A 21,691-nucleotide genomic window follows, 5' to 3' on the forward strand; every position below is an offset into this window, starting at 1 on the left:
ACATAAATGGCCCCAGAAAACAGTATCATTCTGTTGTCATTATGTGAAAAACGCTGAGTGCTCTGTACGGAGAATGAACACCTCAGCTCCACACATCTGGGCCTGCCGCGGACTGCCTTTTGGGGACATGAACTATTTATTCACCTAAAACACTTTGTGTACACTGAGCTGAAAAAGCATCCATCTTTGCCGAAAAAGAAACGTGGGCAAACCCCCAAATAAATGAAACTGTCCTTACGTACTCACTCCCACTACCAATAATATTATCTGCAGCTCTTTGTTCGATTGTGGAAAATCCACACCACCCCAATCACAAAACTCGACACATGTGCTGCGTCAAACGGGTTTTCCTAAAGGCAGCTCCCCATTGCATCAGCGCATTTTCAGGGGTAATTTTAGCATGAGTTGACTAGCCACGCTTCCTCGGGGAATAAAGAACTGGGTATTGTAGGCCAGGTTAACGCCACATTTCAGAAGTACATTCATTTGTGAATGTGCAGATTAGCCACAATAAATGCTCCTTTAGGAATGTGATGCTGCGGACTTACTTGATATAGTAGGGCACTTTGTTTGGTGAGATGGCTCTCTCCCAGGGACCCTGGACAGAAGCTGAAAGAGAGAAAAAAAGAGGCAAGGAGGTCAATTTCACCACAAACAGGAAAGACAACATTAATCTCCAGAATTACAATTTTACACTGATACTGGTCTGTTTGCTCAGTTGCCCATGAAGACAGGACGGATTAACCTGCTGTTCTGAAGTTTCTGTCCTAATCTAAGTGAAATTGAACTCATTCAGGCACAAAGATAAATGCAAAGGAAAAAAAAACCATTTCACCGCTAAACCTATAGAACAGATAAGAAATGGAGTGAGGCAACTGACGTGTGTTCTCTTATGTGTCTCCACTGGGTGCTTTTCTTATAACACTTCCTGTTGCTGCTTCTCAATATCTTTTACTATTTGATTGACTGGGTTTTATTAGTTTAGCAGCTGAAACATCCCTACGTGACAGAGTTACATTCTAAGTTAGTGAAGTTAAAGCACTACACTTATCATTCTGATGGGCTTGTTTGCATCTTTGGTTTAAACAGAATCCAGTCTCATCGACCAAAAATATATTTAATTGATGCCACAAAATGTCAGCTGACCAGCATGATCTTATTGGAAAAAAAAACAACCAAAATTGAGAGAGTGGCACCCGATAGCAGAGTATAATAAAACTTTTGTTGTGACAAGTGATGAATCCTATAGGTGAAATTAAATTGCACATACTGGGAATTTGTTTTATAATGACCATATTATGTATTAGTCAAATCAATCATCTTTAAATTGTATTTTAAATGCTTAAATTGTCTGGGTTTCTCCTTTCCCAGAGATGAGCTCTAAAAACACCTTTTCTATACTGTTTAATCTTATGGTTTTTTTTCTTTCAAAAATAAAAGACAAAATAATCATGTTAGGATGCACTATGCTATTTCCTCAACAATAAAATCTTCCTCCTGAAAAGAGTTTTTATGAAACTGGAGTTTTAAGAGGCAAAGAATATCATTGGAATACAAATACAAGAAGCATGCTTATTAACATCTAGCAATTTTATGTGTATGTCCATTTTTTCCCTGGATTTTCATCCTGCTTATAATTTGCAGCCCAGCTGATGCTGACCATCATTTCCTACTATGAAAAGCTTCCTTCTAAATTAGTCTCACAGCAAATTCACTCCACAGTATATTGAGATGTAAGAAAACGTCAAAGCTAATATATCCTTGACTACACTGTATAATATGAAAGAACAGCTTCTAATAAAAGTTAACTTCACCCACTGCCAGACAATTTAAGGGTAATGAAACTACAGATTCTTTGTTTTATACAGAGTAATAGAGGAATCGAATCACCCAACCTTTAACCAGACATGCTGCTTTGTACCTTGATGATGTATCATTTAAAAGATAGAGGACATGGATTTGTATTTAGCTGCTAATTAGGCCTTTTCATTTTGGCAGACAGATTTTTAATATGGGGAAAAAAGAGACATTCGTCTGCTGTTTTGAAGTAGACCCTTGCATTCGGCATTCTTCTATTCCTACCCTCTCTGCCTTTCTCATTATCTGCCCTACTCTCCTTTGGTCTCTTTTCCTTTGCTAGGAGGCAGCCCTCTTGCCCTGATAAGGCAATAAAGGAAGGTAGATCTGATTTGAGAACTTAGGCTGAACTCTGTGACCTAGCTGGGCAGAGTCGAATGTTTCAGAAACCTAAGAACACTACCCAAACCCTTTCTAGGAGGAAACAATGCAGGTATTCAGAAATCCTAGCTCCTGCCTGCTCAGCACACCCCCCCTCTTAAAACCATAGGCTTGCAGAAGGAAGAAGAGAGTTTCCGAGAGCGTCTGGTCCAGCTCTCACCAGCTGTATTGCCAAGTCTATGAATGTCTAAACTGAGAAACTGCTATTCTTTTCTTAGAGGGTGTCAGTGGGCTGAACCCCACTCTTTTTTTTAAAGATTTTATTTATTTGACAGACAGAGATCACAAGAAGGCACAGAGGCAGGCAGAGGGTTGGCGGGGAGCAGGCTCCCCACTGAGCAGAGCTCGATGCAGGGCTTGATCTCAGGACCCTGAGATCATGACCCGAGCCGAAGGCAGAGGCTTAACCCACTGAGCCACCCAGGTGCCCCGAACCCCACTCTTTCTGTCATTATTCCTTTCCAGTACTTTATCAGTTTAATGGTCCAGAAATCATTTCTGATTTGGAGGATGCTGGGGATATCCTCTGATAGCAGAAGAGTCCATTTGAATTTCCTATAATATACTTAGGTATCTGTCAGAGAGAAGTGTGCTTGGAGAGGTCTAGGGGCTCCCTAGTTGGCTCAAGGTGTGGGGAGGCTGCCTGAATGGAGCAACCTTGAAGCAGAAAATCTAGCAAGAGAGGAAAAGCAGCGGTACCCAACTGAGCTAATGGCCACAACTACATTGAATGTCTACAGTTGACTTTGTACTGTTGAGCATTAAAAAGAAAAAAAAAATCCAATAAAATGCCAGGGGAGTACTCAGAATACGCTTAAACTAAATAGTTGAAAAGATTTCAAAAGAATATTCTAAAAAATTCTCAGTGCCAGATCAACATGAAAATTTAAGTGTTTGTAATTACAGGTCTCAAGTGTGAATTTTCCTTACAGAGTATATGAACTGTTTATAAAAATTGTTGATTTCTTAGTTTTTTAAAATCAGACAAGCCTTTTTTCTTTGCGTGTAGCTCTCAAGTGAACCCAATGGTGAAGGTCAGTGAATTTTCTGTGCTGGAAGATGTTTGTTCCCCTTTGACTCAGTCTGCAAACGCACCTAAGCAACTTAGGTTTCATCATTTGAAACCCTAACATTTTATACTAACAAATGTCCTCAATGAAAAAAAAAAAAAGGCAACTAACAATGGCCTTTCCCCATTCCTCCCCTGCCGTACCACCACCACAAACACACTGGAACTACTTGCTTTGGAAATAGCACTCAATCCAAGGAAGGTTCTACGTGATTAGATTCAGTGCGCCTTCACAAGAGACTATTAAAAGGTTGTCGGCAATTTCAGTTGCGGCTGCCAGAGGATTCTGGGCTTGCATGTATTCAAAAGTTGATCACATATACAGTAACTCTTGTAAGTGTGTCCCAGAATTACCATTTCATTTCTTGCAGGGGTGCTGACACCAACAACAGCTGTTTCTTATCTTGGTGTACCGGTGGAAGCTCGTCATCATTCACCAAGCTAGCCTACGTAATAGACACACATATCTTTTATGCCTGGCATGTCCATTTTTAGTAGCCCATCAAGTGCAGATTTATTGGCAAGTAGCTTTTATATGACACTGTGCTATCCTTTGGTATTTTCTTATACAGATGTTTCTCTAACCACTACGTGTAAATCCAATGCAGCTTTGTGATTCAGATCCTTGAGTGTAAAAACTATGCATTATCGTATAGCACCAGCACCAGGGGTGGTTGTCTATTGAATTTAAATAGCAAAGTGCACGTGAGTTTATTCATTCCAAAACCAACCTCTAAGTTTCCCCTCGCATTACAGATGCGCTATGTTATTAAGAGCAAGAAAGGGGAGCAGTTCTATCTTCAAATGCTTTTCTTCCCTCGAGGGGACAGCATTCAATATTGTGCCCAAGGTGGTTTTGAAAATCACGGAGGCCACGCTATGTGGGTGAAGTTCTTATTTCAACCATTTTTTAATGCGCTATGAACAGAGTGTGCCAAGTGATGCACCCTGGTGTTAAGCCATATTTTAATCGACATGGGGGCCTAACCAGAAAATTAAAAAGAATACTAATGGTATTTAAACCGTGCCAAAAGAGCACTCTCTGGAATTTAGACCCAAGTACATTCATTCATCTTTCTACTTTTCTTCTATTTGGTAGACTTGGTGTTTGATAATGTAATTCGGTCAAAGAAACTGGGGGCAGGGGCTCCTGGGTGGCTCAATGGGTTAAGCGTCTGCCTTCAGCTGAGGTCATGATCCCAGGGTCCTGGGATCGAGCCCCACATTGGGCTCCCTGCCCTGCGGGAAGCCTGCTTCTCCCTCTCCCATTCCCCCTGCTTGTGTTCTTTCTCTCACTGCCTCTCTCTCTGTCAAGTAAATAAGTAAAATAAAAAAAAACTGGGGGCAGATTATAAAAATGAATAATATAGCATTCATTGGAGACGGAATAGAAACTTCACCTATGGGATTAACAGAAAGGCGTAAGGGAGAATCACTAGCCACAGGCCCTCAGCTTCTCGGGAAAAAGGCCAATTCCAGTAACGGTTTTGTGGGTACATTCTAATAAGGGGACTCTACAGCAATGTTTCTCCATCTTTTTTTTTTCTAAACCCCCCAAGTTCCCCTGCTAAGTATCTTTTTAGATATTTTTTCCTAATCTTCCCCCCCTTGTCCACGATGAAATTTTGATATCACAAATACACTGTGTATCTGCTGATGTACTGTGTGTATCTGTGCTTTACATAAAAAGAGTAAGATTTTTCATCTCCCAGGAACCAATTTTTGTCCTTATGGGGGCAATACCGTTCCCACTGAGAATACTTGATCTAGAAGGGGTGGTGGGGGCGGGGAGGACAAAGGGAAACCTCTTCTGTGCCTGCAGCATGACCTCAAGCGTGACACCCATCATGACCCTTGTGGTATTATTATTTTCATTTTGCAGATGATCCAACAGTTACACATGGAATACCACACATGGAATAGTGTGCTAAGGTTCTAAGTCAGTAAGTATTATCCCAATTTTGGTTTATTACTCAAGTCAGATGACTCAGGAAATGGATAAAACAAACATGCTGTGACTACTGTATGCTCCCCACTGTATGCTCCTTAGTGTAATCCTCCCAAACACCCAATGTGGTTCCGCAATTCCATTATTATACATGCAGAAAGTGAGGCTCAGAACAGGTCAGGCAACCAACTCAGGTCATGGCAGCTAGAAAAGGGCACATCCAGGATTATAACCAAGTCAAGTCTAGTTTCTGTGCTTTATTTCATCCTGTAGGGTATGTAACAGGCATCTCCAAGCATTTGCTAAACAACTGAGTGAATAAATTCATCTTAAAAAGAATATGATGTCTTCAAGTTCTTTACCCTCTGATATCTAAATTTACCCTCTATGTGATTTCCACCAAATGATTTCCCAGGGGGTATTGGAATAACTGCACTGATCCTGGAAGGCCTCTTTGGTATTCCCCATAGCTCTAGTGATGATTAGAAAGAGCTTCCTTTTGCCCTCCTGTCCTCTTTCTGCCATCTTTCCATGCTGCCATAATGGTTCAAATGAATGTCCCGGCAGATGCTCTCAAGAACATTAACCATGCTGAAGAGAGAGGCAAACGCCAGGCTCTTATTAGGCCGTGCTCCCAAGTCATCATCTAGTTTCTCACTGTGATGACGAAGCATGGTTGCATTGGTGAATCTGAAATCTCTGATAATCACAGAGCTGAGAAAATGGCTGTGAACCTCAGGGGCAGGTGAAACAAGCGTAGAGTGATCAGCCCGAGATCTGATGTACTATTCAAAAATCTAGAAAAATGCTGGAATTATCTGCTCCTGCCCCACCAGTTTGGTTTTATTGTCCTGAAAACCTCAGCTGCCATCATGGACCATGAAGAAACAAGATGAAAACACACAGGAGGGAAAATCCTGGGATTCTTTTTCAAGGGATGTGCAAATAAAATGCCTCAGAGAGAGAGAGAGAGAGAGAGAAAGAGAAAGGAAGGAAGGAAGAGAAAGAGCAAGATTGCTTTTATTCTGGTCAGAATCTGCCTCCCTGTAATCTGTCATCTCCAAGATTGGTCCTATTCTAGGTATCTAAATTAAATAATCTGATCAGTTGAGAGAAACTAATTTCAATAGACCTGAGACCTATTTTCATCTGAAAGATGAAAACAGACCCTGGTTCTTAAACAAACAAAGCAATGCCTGACACCAGCTCACTCACTATTGGATACATTTTTACAGAGCACCTACTATGCATTAGGCACTTGGCAAAGTGCTGGCCCAAGTGCACCCAGTAAAACCCAATTCCTACTACTTTGCATTTTAGTTTCTGAGGATATTCTTCAATGAACACATCTAATATTCTAGCATTAAAATCAACCAACTGCTATCTACTGAACATACATTATGTGCTCAGCTCTGCACTAGGTATTTGCAGGCAGGGGTGGAGTAGGGTGGCGTATGGTAGGGCAAGAGGTCCTGACATGCCCCATGCCCTCAGGACATTATTATTTAAATAAGATCAGGTTTTAGAAGAACACATATTCTAATGGAAGTAAAGCAGTTAGAGTCCCAGCCAGAAACAGATGGCACATTCTTACCAGCTAAGTTGAGGAGAATTTAGTAAAAGGGCTGGTTTGCACAAACAAACAAAGAGGTTTGTGCAAGGTGTAGGGAAATCACAAGGGGTAACAGTAAGAACAAGGAACTATTGGCATCCCTAGGTCTGAGGGACAAGGACAGAGAGCCATTACTGGAATAGAGTGGGGAGGGGAGAGAAAGCAGGAGAAAGAAAGGGAGAAGAGAGGGGTTGAGAGGGAGAGAGAAAAGAGAAAGAGAAAAAAAGAGAGGATAACGGCCAGAGTTGTAGTAACCAGGAGAATGGAAGCCATCTTGGCCACAGTGCCCCAGAAGCAAACATGAAGAAGTAGTTTGAGTTGTAATTCAAGGAAGCACTGGTACAGGAGCTAGAAGGAAGGAAAGGCAAGGAAAGGAGCCAACTTGATAAGGGATGCAATGCTGCTTTGGGTACCTGGGGCCCACCACAGGTGGGGATTTCAGGACAGAAGACCCTTCAGAGTGATTCCCCCTCTACTCACCTCTGAGGAGGTGAAGGAACTGGAATATTTATTTACTATTGCTTAAGGGCTACTCCTGGAGTATGGGGGATGGTTGGGTTGGATCATTAACTCTCTGGCCTGCCGCTTGTGAGCTGGTGAGCAAGGCCTATGGCCAGAGAAAGCCTTGAAGGCCTAGTCACAGGTGTGTGTTGTTGAAAGCTGAGGTTTGGTGTGCTTGGGCACAGTGAATTCCAGAAGGTATATGGGGAAGGCCTTGACAACTTAGGCTACAGAAGATATGCGCTAAGAATGACAGAAAAGAAAGTTGTGAGAAATCTGAGTTACTGAAGGATATGTAGTCACCATTCCTGTGTATCTCTGGATTGCTTTGTGAGAACCTTATACACCTCTACTTTGTGTAAGCCACTGTTAATTCACGTTTTCTGTTACCCGAAGTCAAACTTGGTTCTGACTAAATTACTCTCACCCAACCAGACCATCTACGGCTGCTCACATCATTCCTGGTTCACACTGTCAATGGCTGAAGAGTATTCCATTAATGGCTGTACTATGATTTATTGAAGAAACACCCTCTTTGAGAAAATTTAGATTGTTTTCAGTTTTTCACTGTTGTACGTCAGGCTGCAATGAACCTCTCTGTAGATAAATCTTTGCACACAGTTTTGCCAATTTTCTTAAGCAAAATTCCTAGAAATATATTTATTTCATTGAAGGCTATGAACACTTTAAAGGCATTTTATACAAATTACATTCCTGCCAGCAGGAGTCTTTCTTTATTGATCCAGGAAGAAAGGGAAAAATCCATTTTCTGCTGGTCAATGGTATTTAGTTGGTATAATTCTTAAGGCACATTAGATATACTGCCTGATACAGATTATTTGAGAATATGCTTCTCATACTCCTTTCCATGACAGATTGTAAACTTTCTGAGTTCAGAGAGGCACTCAGCACATCGGCTTTCTGTCTCAAAGCCCAACCCAGCATCTTGAGAGGTATGCGGATCAAGTCGGAAGTGTCTAGAACATAGATTCAGAAGAAATCGATTTGAGTTCCAACTCCACCATTACTCCCTGATCTTAAGCAAGTCTTGTTTTATCCCTGAGCCTTACTTATTTTATATGAAAAATAGGAATAATGATATCTCCCTTGCTAAAAGGTTGTCAGGATAAAATGAGAAAATGGATATGAAATTGCTTTGCAAAATGTTAATCACCATACAAATAATGTTTGTAATCACATACCTATGGGATGTTGTCTGAATGTTGGTAATTCTAGAATCAATCTCTCTGCCTCAACTAAGCAGCAGTTGTCTTCAGCTCTTGCATCCATTCCTAACTACTAATAATATGCCATATACAAGATAAAGTGTAACAGAGAGAAATGCCTTTGAACCCAAACAGCTTGGGCTTACAGTATATTGTACTCTATCTTTGCCTAGACCAATGGCTTCTGCTCAACAGGTCCTTCATTCTCAGGTAGACCATTTGTCCAATATTCATCAACATGAATGATGAATGCATGAGTCCATATTTGATACAATGGGAAAGAGAGGGCCAGAGACTCCTTTACAGTCAGAGGACTGTGATGATGTAAAGATAAGAATACTGTTCTTGCGCTACTATGTATAATGGATTGGAGATAGGAGGGTGGAGTTTAGCAGGTAGTTCCTAAGTGAATTTGGTATCCACTCAGAGTGAGAAGTCACACATGACTCTGTACTTCTATGATTCAGTTACTAAGCAGCTGGGAATTTGGCAGAAAAAATAAGTTGGAAGGTGAATTTCAGATAAATTTCATACTTAGGTTAAAATATTTGGAAGGCGGGTCTTTTCACTGAAACTCAGGTGAAAGGACAAGACCGTAAGTACGAGGTGGCAGCTGAAGCCATAAACATAGCTGGACTCTTGCAGGAAAGGAGGCTGTTAAAAGAAAAGTATACCCTGGGAAGCGGTCTGTATTCAGATTGCCAGTAAACAAAAAAACCCTCCAAAGAAAAACAATACAGAAACTAGAATAGAGTAGGGTGAAACATGAGAAACAGAGCCAGATGGTGAGCCATTTTGAGTACCAATGGGTTCCAGTGGACTAAGGTATAGAAGAGGAAGATCTATTTGGTCACAAGACCACTGGTGATCTCAAAAGGATAATTTCGCAAGAGCAGTGAAGGCCGAACCAGATATAGAAGTTGAAACAGCTGGTAGATAGAAGGAAGTAGCAGGATTAGGTCCTAACCAAGCATATGAGAAGTTGTGTGTGAAAGAAGAACATACAGGGGGAACATCTGATGGCTGGTCATCCCTCTCTCTGGTTCTATAAACCAGCCCACTCAATTCATGTATTTATGGAATTCGCTTAGTGTCTTCTCTAAAATACTCAATTACACACACAAAAACTTATTTCCACTTTTTTTTTTAGTTCCTGTGGTCATACTCAAGATTACAGTACAGTGCTGAAGTTTTCAAGTAGTTATCAATGCTGAATGTATGTGTATGTATCTCTCACTTTTCCCCATTGTGATGGCTTTCTGTATGATTTGTATTTTCTTGTGAGGGGATGTGTCTAGTTCCGGTAGCAAGAGTAAGTTTTCTGTCGATTGCTTGAAAGGCCGAGTTAAACTGAACACTTTTCAAAAACATTAAATTAAAATAAGAATAGTGCTTTATATGTCTGTATCATATATCAAAAGTAAAGATTCAATGAAAACTTTAAGATCACTTACTAAACTTTCAAAGATGGGCAGGTTTTCCATAAAGATTTCACCAGCAGAGATAGATGGGCTACATTCCAGAGGGGAAGGTCACAAGAGTGATGAATGAGACCTCTAATGTCTGCCCTAGCTGTGAAAATCTTTATGGCTAACTAAAATTCCTCACGAATAACAACCTGTAAATATTATATGAGCTGTCAGGCGGAGAGCACCGAGCTCTGGGACCATCGCACATGGTGAACAGAATACCACCCCATGGGATTTGTCAGTAGACTGCCAAGGCATTTAGCATATCAGGCTTCCATTTAATCTGGGAAGTCAAGAGTTCATACTAAACTACTCACCAACATGACTGAGCTGCAGAGATATAAACATTTCCAAGTGCTGCTGGGTGCATAGTCCTGCAAAATCTCATAACCAATATTTGGAAGCATTGCTCATGAAATAAAATCTCCTTCAAACTGACTTATACAAAACCCCAAGAACCTCATTGTCATTATTGGGACAGTTAGAAAGAAATACACCTCCTGGGACGCCTGGGTGGCTCAGTTGGTTAAGCGACTGCTTAACCATGGCTCAGGTCATGATTCCAGCGTCCTGGGATCGAGTCCCACATCGGGTTCCTTGCTCGGCAGGGAGCCTGCTTCTCTTGCTGCCTCTGCCTGCCACTCTGTCTGCCTGTGCTCTCTCTCTCTCTCTCTCTAACCATTAAAAAAAAATACACCTCCTAAGGCCAGCTATAGGAGGAGAGGTGTCTATATAAATAGAGCCGTGACCGAGTTCTGCTCATGGAATGTCCGACTAATTCTGAACAGAACTGGCTGACAGTATTACCATAGAACTTTCCTCCAGGTAAAGGTGGCTATAGTCTTTAGGCCATCTGGGTTTAGCCAGTAACTAACAAGTCAGTGCAATACTGCCAGGTGCCTTTAGTGTCTCTCCAGATGTGCTTTTAAAAGACGGCAGGCAGTCAACAGCATTTGCTGAATGCTCTCTGTGTGAACGGTATTGTATTAGGCACCAGGGAAATTTCAAGGAATGTAAAATTTGAAACCTAAGTCAGTAGGGAGCAACTCCAATATTAAAAACCAAATGACTGTAGATGGGATGCACATCCATTTAGAAAGAGAGAGTGAGAAAGAGCTAAGGATAGGACAAAAATTAAAGCAAAAAGAAGGTGAGGGGGATTACATTTTTATCCCAATACCTTCCTTCACTGTGAAACAACAAAACATCTATAACTGAGCCATAGCTTCCTGGCAAACAGTACCATTCCCAGCCCCATGACCTTGGGCTTGGCCATGTGACTTGCTTTGGCCAATGGGGCTTTAGCAGACGTGATAGGAATAGAGGCTTGTACTCTAGTGCCCTGGTGATCTGCCAGGAACACATGCCCCAGGTGGCCTCTGATTCTTCAGCGTGGGCCTTGAAAGCTAACATATTTAGAAACAACCTGAATGAAACTAGCAGCCTAGAGCCAAACCCAGCCAACCTCCAACCTATAGCCTGCAAGCAGAGCTTCCCAAACTTTATCTAGATCATCTGAACTACAGCTGGCTTGTAGACCTAAACACGTGAGAACAGAAATTTCTATTCTTATATAGGAGGAAGGGAGGAAGAGAACGAGAGTGAGAAAGAGGAGGGTAGGCAGAGAGAGAGAGGGGTCAAAAAACATGAAAGGGGTGAAAGAAAAGAAAAATACTCCCAAGCAGCAGTCTCCCCAATTTGTTACTTGCCACATTCTCTGCTGTCATCCAAGGATCAATGGGGATTACCCACTTTCATCTTTGTAGTTGAGACTTGTGGGTTGCCACTTTCTAGTTCCTAGAACCCTTTCTCTGAAGCTGATCATCTGTAATGATTACAAGTGTAAACTTGAATGTGTCATTAAACTTCTCCAGTCTGTTTTCTATTCTGAGAGATGGTCTTACTCCTTATTTTACAGGGTTGTTCTGAAGACGTAGGCTAAAGCATGGAAAATGCTTCCTCAGTGTTAAGAGTACAAAGTGTACCATATTTTTTGTATTCCTATTCCTACCCCCACTATCATCATCATCATCATTCATGTGGTGAGTCGTCGGGATATCTATTTCATTAACTAACTTACTGCCAGTGTGAAGAATCCTAGGGAAACCAGCCAAATAAGACTCTATGATTCTAGAGTTACAGTGACTGGTATACAATAAGCACAGGCATAGGCAACGACTCCAGTAAACAATTACTCTTTCTCCTTCTGCCACCATTTCCTGTCTCTTCAAAAAATTTTATGCAGTTCTCAGAGTAGTAAAACATGAGAGGAGACATATCTTCCTTTTGGCATTCTGATGCTGGTGGCAACTATGAGAGTCAATGGTGTTTGACCATTTTATATGAATATTGCTTAGGAATTCAAAACAAACAGCTAAGTATTTTTAGAAAGACTTAGAACAAGACATTTTCATTTTAATTTCTATTTTTGGTTCTGATTTTTAAATTAAATTTCACATGACCAAAGTTACTATCTTTTTTTTTCTATTTAAATTAGTGTGGCTTTTTCACAGGAGAGGAATGATTTGACCTCCTTTAAGACTGAAGCCTTGTTGTCCTTTAATTCTCCTTAAGATAGCAAGGGTTCTGGTGAGTTTTTGTGTTGGGCTCCAGGAATAACGGAAGATTTGGTTCAAAACTTTCCCTCTTCCCTTGCAACCTTTAATAGATATATCTGCTCCAAACCTCCTGGACCAATGCTTTTGAATCAGTCTCTTTCCCTTGATAGCTGGCCTAGATTAAGTTCTACAACACAAACTCTCACTTTTTACCTTTTGAGAATAAATCCCTTTGTCCTTAACTCACATTGCAAATGAGCTCATTCCATTCCTTTTCTAATTTTTTTCCTAGACATTTCCTGCTCAGATTTTCTCTTTCCAAGTCAAATTGTCCCCATGTTGACTAATCCTTCAATTATTCTCTCTCATCTGCCTATTTCTAGCTCATTAAAACATTAGCACTCTCTAAAACCTATATTTATATTCATTATACATACATAAGAAATCCCTTTTCTGGACAAAAGGGCTATAAGGAGGCTACATGTAAAATTGGAAAGGGGGATATTCATCAAACCAGAATATATCCTGTGAACCTTGCTAAGTGAAAGAAATCAAGGGCCAAACAATGAGAAGCCTTCTTTGCTCGATTCCTCTCAAATGAAATACTCTCTACCTTGGATTTGTACATAGCCTCAGAGACAATGTGCATTCACACTAGTTGTGATATATTTTATAAGAGATAATATACTTGGTCTTTGTCTGCAGTTGCTGACTTATAGTTCCCAAGACTCTTGGAATTTTCTGGGTGAAGAGTGATAAAGGTGTGTTTTGTTATGTTAATGAGGCGACTTTTGGAAGGGCAAGATGGAACCTTGTCACCAGAGATATAACCTGTCTTTAGACGGTTAGAACTTTCAGTATCCACCCCTCCCCCAGACCTGGGGAGGCTGGAGAGGAGAGAAGCTGGGGGTTGAATCCAATAGCCAAAGATTCAGTCCATCATTAGTATGTAATGAAGCCTCCATAAAAACTCAAAAGGCCAGGGTCTGGAGAGCTTTTGTGTCCGTGAACACATGGAGGTGTGGAGGGAGTGGTACTCCTAGAGAGGTCATGGCAGCCGCACACCCTTCTCACATACCTCGCCCTGTGAATCTCTTTCATCTGGATATTCCTGAGTTCTATCCCTTTATCATAAACCTGTGATCTCGGACGTAAAATGTTTCTCTGAATTCTGGGAACAGCTCTAGCAAAGTAATCAAACCTGAGGAGGAACTTCTGGTTTATGGCCAGTGGGTCAGAAGAAGTACGGAAAACAATCTGGATTTGTGACTGTGTTTGAAGTCCAAGGAGGAGGTTGTGGAAACTTCCCATCTATAGTTGGCTGGTGAGAAGCACTGGTAAAAGCTGGGCTTGTGACTGGCATCTGAAGTGTGTAGGGTGGGTGGGGAGCAGTCTAATAGGCCTTTACCCTTAACCTGTGGGATCTGATGCTATCTATGGGTCAATGGGGTCAGAACTGAGTTGAACCTGTTGGTATGTGAGAATTCCTTGGTGCTGTGTGGGAAGCACTCCCCTCCATGGAAATTGGACTCAGGAACCTCATTTACTAAAGAATATCTCATTTCTCTTCCTGTGGAATTAATTTCCTCCTTCCACTCTAGTCTTACCATTCCTATTTACCACAACCATAGGTCACGTTTTTGTTGTTGTTGTTGTTGTTATTTAAATAAGTCTTTCTCTTCTGTTTAGAATTTGAGCATCCCCAAGCCAGGATTCAGTCTTTCTCATCTTCCTATTCCAAATGCCTAGTGTTTGTTAATAAATATAGGAAGGAAGGCTACAGCCATAGTAAATTGGATTGGGTCACTTCTTAGCTCAGAACCCTCCTAAGTCTTCCCTTCTTAGGAAGAAATTTCAAAGGTTTTTAACAACAGTTGACAAGACCTGACTTGGCCTGGCTCTTGGTTGTTCACTGACCTCCCTATCCTTTACCATCTTGCTTCCTCAGATTCAGTCCTACTGAACTCCTTGTTGTTTCCCAAACCCCACTAAGCTTACTCTGCATCTCAGGGTCTTCGACATTTACCGTTTCCTCTACCTGGAACCCTCCGTATCTGCCTGGCTTGTTCCCTCACTTCTCTACTCAGATGCCACCCACATCACCACCCCATTTTAAAAAGTTCCCTTCCCCTATCCAATCTAGCCTGCTTTATTCTTCTCTGTCAAACTTATTATGACCTGACTGTCTTCTCCTATTACAATTGAAGCTCTATGAGAGAGGACTTTTCTTTCATTGACTGCCATTTCCCCAGTACCTAGAACAGAGTTTGACCTATACTGGTCATTGAATGGACTAGTTGAATGACAGAATGAATCAATTCTTAGCTGGCCGAAAATAAAGTGATGGTCATAATTTTTCCAAGACATTAGACTAGGCACTAGACTCAGTTCTTTCCTATTGTATTAGAGAGGGAATAATCTTCAGCATGCCCAGCTAGTCATTCAATCAAGGCATATCCTGTACTTATCTTCAAGATGTTGGATGAGTGACATTAAAAAAAAAAAAAGGAATGCATGCCCTTTACCCTTTTGGTGCTCACACTCCAACCTATTTCCTTTTATGATCTATTTTATCGACTGTCCTTCATTCTAACTCTTGTCTGTCATTGGTATGTGTGCTGCTGGACATAAGGTATAAGGCAAGAGGCTGATGTAATCTCATGCTGTCCTCAAAGTCCTTACTCATTAATGGAGGTCACAGAGTCAGATGTCTTAAATAATGATCATCACTACATACACTGGACAAAACCATCAACTCCATAATAAAAGCAAGAGTAAATCTAATCACCCCGTGATAAGAATGAGCCCATTACAATGCCTTTTCCTCAGATGCTTTGAAATGCCTGTCAGTTACATTGTCTTCTCACAGATGGGGTTCCCCAGGTAACAGACTCTGAGACAATGTTTAAAGAGCAGGGTATTTAGGAAGGTATGCCCTTGTGATCAACACCTGTAGAAGAGAGAAAAAGGAAGCAGGAATGGTGACCAAGAGAAGTCAAGCTAGGATGCAGGCCCAGTGACAGTCTCAGTGAATCCCACTGCAGCTCCTGAAGTAGAATGTTAGAATTCTCCTGCATTAGGCCAAAATGGCCAGGTCTTTATCCTCCTGCAACCATTGGGAGCTACCCTTGGAAGGGGTGTGAGCTTGGGGGAGTCAGCTGAAGCAAGTCCCCAAAGGACAGATAGCTGAAGGTTGTCTGCTGAGGACACTCCTCTTCACTGCATGGGACTGGGGAGTTGTAAAAAAGTAGGCTCAGATGACTCCTCACACACAGGCCATTCTACTTAGTGTTCCATGTGACCCAACTACCATGGCTACACATTGTCCAGGAGTCTGGTATACAGGAGTGGTTCTCAGCCAGGGACAATTTTGACTACTAAAGGAAGGCATCCAGAGGCATTTCTGGTAGTCACAACTGAGAGGCAGGGTGCTACTGGCATGGAGTGGGGGAAGGCCAGGGATGTTGTTAAGTATCCTATAGCACACAGCACAGTCTCCCCAAAAAAGAATTGTCTAGTTCACTCAGTCAAGAAAGCCTGGTTTCAATATAAACAGATTGTATATACGTGACCCAATCAGATGCTCTTTCTTGGAGAGTTTGATTGCAACATATAGAGAAATTTAGATGGTCAAAAGTAGGAAACTTTAAAAAAAGTTAGAGGGCTAAAGAAGAAAACAGAAGTCACAAGGCAGTTGAAACTATAAGGACAAGGTGGAGAGGAGATAGGAGAGGGAGGTTATGATACTCTGGTAGTTTGAGTCTACAGCAGTAAAGCACATCAGGAGAGAAGCAAACACGCTTCATAGAGACTGCCATTCCCCATCCTCCCTTATGTTTCCAGGGGTCCCCCTCATCACCTAAGTCTATTCCCATTCCTTGCAGCTCAAAGGACACAAAGCTCATCTGCAGTAGACTGAAATCAAGAAGACTATTACTGCTGACATCTAAAAGTATATTTAAAAATTCAAGAGAGTTATTTTTCTAGAGAGGGACAGGGGAGAGATAGAGGGAGAGGGAGAGAATCTTAAGTAGGCTCCATGCTCAGCATGGAACCCGACCCAGGGCTTGATCTCAGGATCTGAGATCATGACCTGAGCCGAGATCAAGGGTCAGATGCTTAACTGACTGAGCCACCCAGGCACCCCTCAAGAAAATGGTTCTTATTTTATTTTATTTTATTTATTTTTTAAAGATTCCATTCATTTATTTGAGACAGAGAGAGTGAGTGAGCAAGCATGTGCTGGGCTAGGGCAGAGGGAGAGGGAGAAGCAGGCTTCCCACTGAGCAGGGAGCCCGATGCAGGGTTTGATCCCAGGACTCCGGGATCATGACCTGAGTGGAAGGTAAATGCTCAACCGACTGAGCCACCCAGGCACCCCAAGAGAATGGTTTTTAAATTAGCAACAGTTTATGTAAGTCTACAAAAGAACAAAATGCCTTTATCCTCACCTCAAAGTTCTCACCAAAAAGTATTTTGTAATCCCAAGCTGGTTGTGTTCTGAAAATGGAAAACATCCAAATGGAAAAACAAAAGTAATGATTTTTGCCCACAGGGATGTGATTCCACCATTTCTGTTGTGCAAAGCTTTGTATTTTGGGACAGATGACAAAATGTTACCTTAGGCCAAACTCACAAATGCCTTCATTTTCTGGAGAGTGTAAAAATATACCTTTCAGAGCCAGCATTCCGCTAAAATAGTGCCCATGTATCATGACACTGGCTCAGTGCTGTGGTGCTGCTCAGTGTCCTAGGTCCCCTTGAGGCCCAGAGAAATCCGTCACGATGAGGAAAACAAGAAAGAAACAACCATTTGCTTAGTTTCTGTCATGTCACCAGACTAATCTCCAGGAAGGTATGTGACAGAGTGGTGGTTGTGATCAAGCTGAATGTCACTATTGGCCTCCACCGTCAGATTATGCATGGGGTAGCACAGTAGTTTCATCCAGTCTGGGAGACGTTAATGCTGTTGGCGTCCCCCTCAGAACTCTTTCCCCACTGAGGGACCCATCCCCAGCTGCCATGAGTGTTGATGGCTACGGGTCCATTGGTCTCAGCTTCAGAGAACCCTCCTCAGTGAAATGGGAACTGTTGTCCCCTGCTCCCCCAGAAATCCACAGCCAATGCCTGACTGACAGGGGGAAACAAAGACCCAGCTCCCTTCCTTCAAAATAAGGCCAACTCTGTGGCACTGCTGTGTGTTCCAGAGTGCCCTGGGGGGTCAGGCCAAAGTTCGTCTCCACTTCCTTGCTTAGCTTGACTCCATCACCAGCATAATCCCCACCACATCCTCCCTTTCTCACTCCACTTTACCCATGAGCTGCTGTTGAGGCAAATTACTTGTACAAGAATCTATTTCCATGAAACATTACTTAAGGCTGTGGTGACCGACCATCCCCATACATTCAGCACTGAGATTTCCCGAGGTGCAGGAATCTCACTGTCCGAACCAAGAACATCCCAGACAGACACACCAGGACCAGTGGTCATCTTAACTCAAGGCAGATATATATTGGGATCTTGAGCTTTGTCTCCACGACTTTGGGTAATCAGAATAACACTGTTTTGGTGGTGTGCTGGTAAACCAGCTACGCAAAAAAAAGAAAAACATGTCTTGATTTGCCATATTTGCCAATTTTGGTGGGGTCTGTAGTCACACTATGGCTGATTTTAAGCTACCAAAGGTCAGTTTAACAACCAGCTCACAATTGCTGTGTATTTAACAACTGGCTCTTTCAGGCCAGTACAAGCCAGCTCCAGTGTACAAATTCCCACAGAAGAAACAGAGAACTTTCCAAAGCTTTCTCATGTGTCCAAATAAATGGATACAGAGGGCAGAAGATGCAAAACTTTGTTACTGAGCTTACTCTGAAGCAAATGAATCTAGGTCTTTGTAAAGAATATAAATTTGAGCTCAGGGAGAAACGGCCACAGAAATTGGTTTTGAGAAAAGTTTAATTATTATCACTGTGTCTGATTCTTGTGGGCCTCTGGAAGGCTACCTTTGAGCTTATGGAGCTGTTACCAACATCACTGATAAGTTACAAGGCATTTGTCCCAAATTACCAACAATTGCGACAGCATGTGACTGCTGAAGAAATTGGCCCAAATTATTTTGCCCTGAGATTTTTCCTGATAAGGAAGCTTTCGGTTGAAAATCATCTCACAATGTAGCTGCAAGCTTCTCCCTGACTTATAACAATGGCTTCCTTAAGACTCTTTGAAGCTTTAAATTATTGGCCTACTTGTATTTCAAATTCATCCATCCCCTGGGGACAATGGTAGCATAGATTGGAGCACTGTTAAGTGAAATGTCAGCAATTATTAGATGTGCTTAAAGTTTTTTCCCCCATCTTCTTTACTAAGTGTGTGAGTGGGAGGAGGCTGTGGGGTGTGGGGATACAGGGATGAAGGTTTGGTAATTCTCAAAATGGAAACAAATTTTTAGTCCGATGTAGCAAGGCGAAACTGTAAAGGCTTGGATTGTTTTAAGGAGACAAAGAGTTAACCAGGGATTTGATTAAGGCACTTAAGAGGATAAAGCCTGCAGGAAATAAGTGATCAATTCTTTCTTTTTACAGTGTCTCATAATCTGAGAACAAGAAGATCACTCAATGAAACTCATAGCTTTTAAATTCAGAACAAACAGTAAAAAGAAAATTTGTCCTACAGAGTTCCATAGCCATCAACAGAGGGTAAGACTGTAAGAGGTCAGTGGGTCAAAAGCTAGACAATAAAAATCTTTACTATTATTGTTCTTTTCCTTTATCAAATTAATACACATTTATTATTATAAAAACTGCGAAAGTTAAAAAAAATGCAATAGCTCTTTGCATTCTGATGGTTTTCAATCTTGTTGTTAGGTGTCCCCTTCTGTTGTTTTTATTTTCTAATAGAGTTGTGATCATACTGTAATTGTGAAGTCTGATTTTTTTCCTTAGTATATTATACGGCACAGGAGAGTTTTATGAAAAGGACCATGTCAATTTCTGAATGTTATTAGTCCTTGCTCAGAGGCAACATGAAAGGTCACATTATTTACTGAGTGTCTAATATGTGATAGTCACTATGCTAAATCTCATGCCACTGTGTATTAACAATGTCAGGAGGAAATTTACTTCTTCTTTTGGATATAAAACATAATTCACTCTGTAAATGATTTCACTGAACATCTACCAAGTACAGTTACCATGTTAGATGCTGGAGAATATAAACCCATCCTGTCTTAGCAGAGATTAGGGTCTGCTCATTGATTACTCAACCATTCATTAGTTGTACAAATAACAATTGAGTTTGTATACTATGAAAAACTCTGCCCTTTCAGATTAGATTCATGAAAAACATCTTTGGGAAGGAGAGGAACTAGTTACACTTAATTAAAGACAAAAAAAAAAGAATGATACTTTCACATCTAGTTTGACTCTAATAGGCAGATATAAACTTATACTGTCAAGTTGATAATGATAATGACACTAATGATAATAGCAATCACTTATATATCACTATGTGCCAAGTACTGTTCCATATATTTTATTTATTTTAAGTAGGCTCCAATACTCAGCATGGAGCCCAGTGCTGGGCTTGAACTCATGACCCTCAGATCAAAGCCTGAGCTGAGATCAAGCATCGGTTGCTCAACTGACTAAGCAACCTAGGTCCCTGTTCTATATATTTTACATAAAATATACACACAGTGTATGTGTGTGTGTGTGTGTATATATACACATATACATACGGTAACTATTGGATCTTCAGTATAATCCTATGAGGCAATGTTACCATATTTTATTGAATTCAAAACTTCATTGGACATTAGATACATTCTGATTTCAGGACTTTTATAATTGTGGCAAGGGAATATGTCTTACATTTGATAAAATGTTACTATTATCCCCATTTTACAGATGAAGATAAGGAGATGGAGTATCTGACCAGTACTTGAACCCTGTCAGCCTAGTTCCAAAGGCTATAGTCTTAACCAATATCCCAAGTGAGATAACACTTGACCCAGAGGCATTCAGAGAAAATTCAGGCTCTGTAAATCAACTTGGTATGGCCCAGGCCAAGAGAAACAGAAGAGAGAAATCTGCAGGAATATCAGATGAACTAGATGATTGTGGGCTTCAGTGTTGTTGTCAATGGGTAAGGCAGTGTGATACCTGGCTTGCGAGTCCAGAAACTGGGTTCCAGTCCCACATCTATTACAACCACATGTGTGACCTTGGTGATGTCATTTTATCTTTCTGCACATATTCTGTCTTCTGTAAAAATAAAGGTAGGGGTGGTGTAATTCAGTGCCTTCCAAATTTTTTGGACTGCAACCCACAAAAGGAAAGCATTTTACGTTCTGCTGTAGCACACACATATGCATGTGTGCATGTGCACACACACCCACCTAACTGAAAACAAAGTGTCAAAACAGTACTTAATGTTGCTTGTGAAATGTACTCTGATATTTTCTCACCCCTTCCATCCCATTAAAAAATTGTTGGTTGCAAGTCATTAAATTGATTTCATATTCACTAATGAGTACTTTGAAAACAACTCATATAGACGCCCCCTTAAGCCTCTCTCCAGTTAGGAAATTCTACAGCATAGGGGAATCCTGGGGTGGGGGTGGGAGCCAGAAACCTCAGGAAAGAGAAAGTTGACCCTTCTGCCTTATAAATAACTCATTTTCTTTTTAATTGGATCGTGTTCTTACTATCTTCAGCAGAAAGTTCTCATCATTAAACCATTTGGCAAATACCACTTTAGGGCAAAGATTCCTACACTGTGTTTCATGGCACGTTCAGTGAGAAGTTAATTGGTATGCCTGAAAAAGACTTCCCTAGTCACGTAAGTACGGAGAAGAGCTACTGACATTATCCTCTTCTTAGTGTTTCCATGTATAGTAAAAGCTGCAACAATTTCAACAACAAAAAATAAACTTTTTTACTTTTATATGCTACTGTTTTTCCAATCTTATTGACCCCAAAGTGATTTTTTTCAAGGAAGAGTTATTAACATCATATAGAACATTAATGTTCTGAGGAATATGGTTGGAAAATGCTACTTTGGGGTATTCTAG

The 21,691-nt window shown here is 41.1% G+C and overlaps 1 protein-coding gene across 2 annotated transcripts in view; it reads right to left on the minus strand.

Annotated features, from left to right (window-relative positions):
- The window catches only part of DMD (dystrophin), a 2,068,501-nt gene that overhangs the window by 200,490 nt on the left and 1,846,320 nt on the right, over nt 1-21,691 (minus strand). For both annotated transcript variants that reach the window (XM_080795194.1, XM_080795193.1), the window contains exon 62: nt 549-609. In XM_080795194.1, coding sequence (XP_080651320.1) covers nt 549-609 — 61 coding nt within the window. The remainder of the gene's footprint in view (nt 1-548; nt 610-21,691) is intronic.

This window comes from Martes martes (assembly GCF_963455335.1).
Source record: "Martes martes genome assembly, chromosome: X".
NCBI classification, from domain to species: Eukaryota; Metazoa; Chordata; class Mammalia; order Carnivora; family Mustelidae; genus Martes; species Martes martes.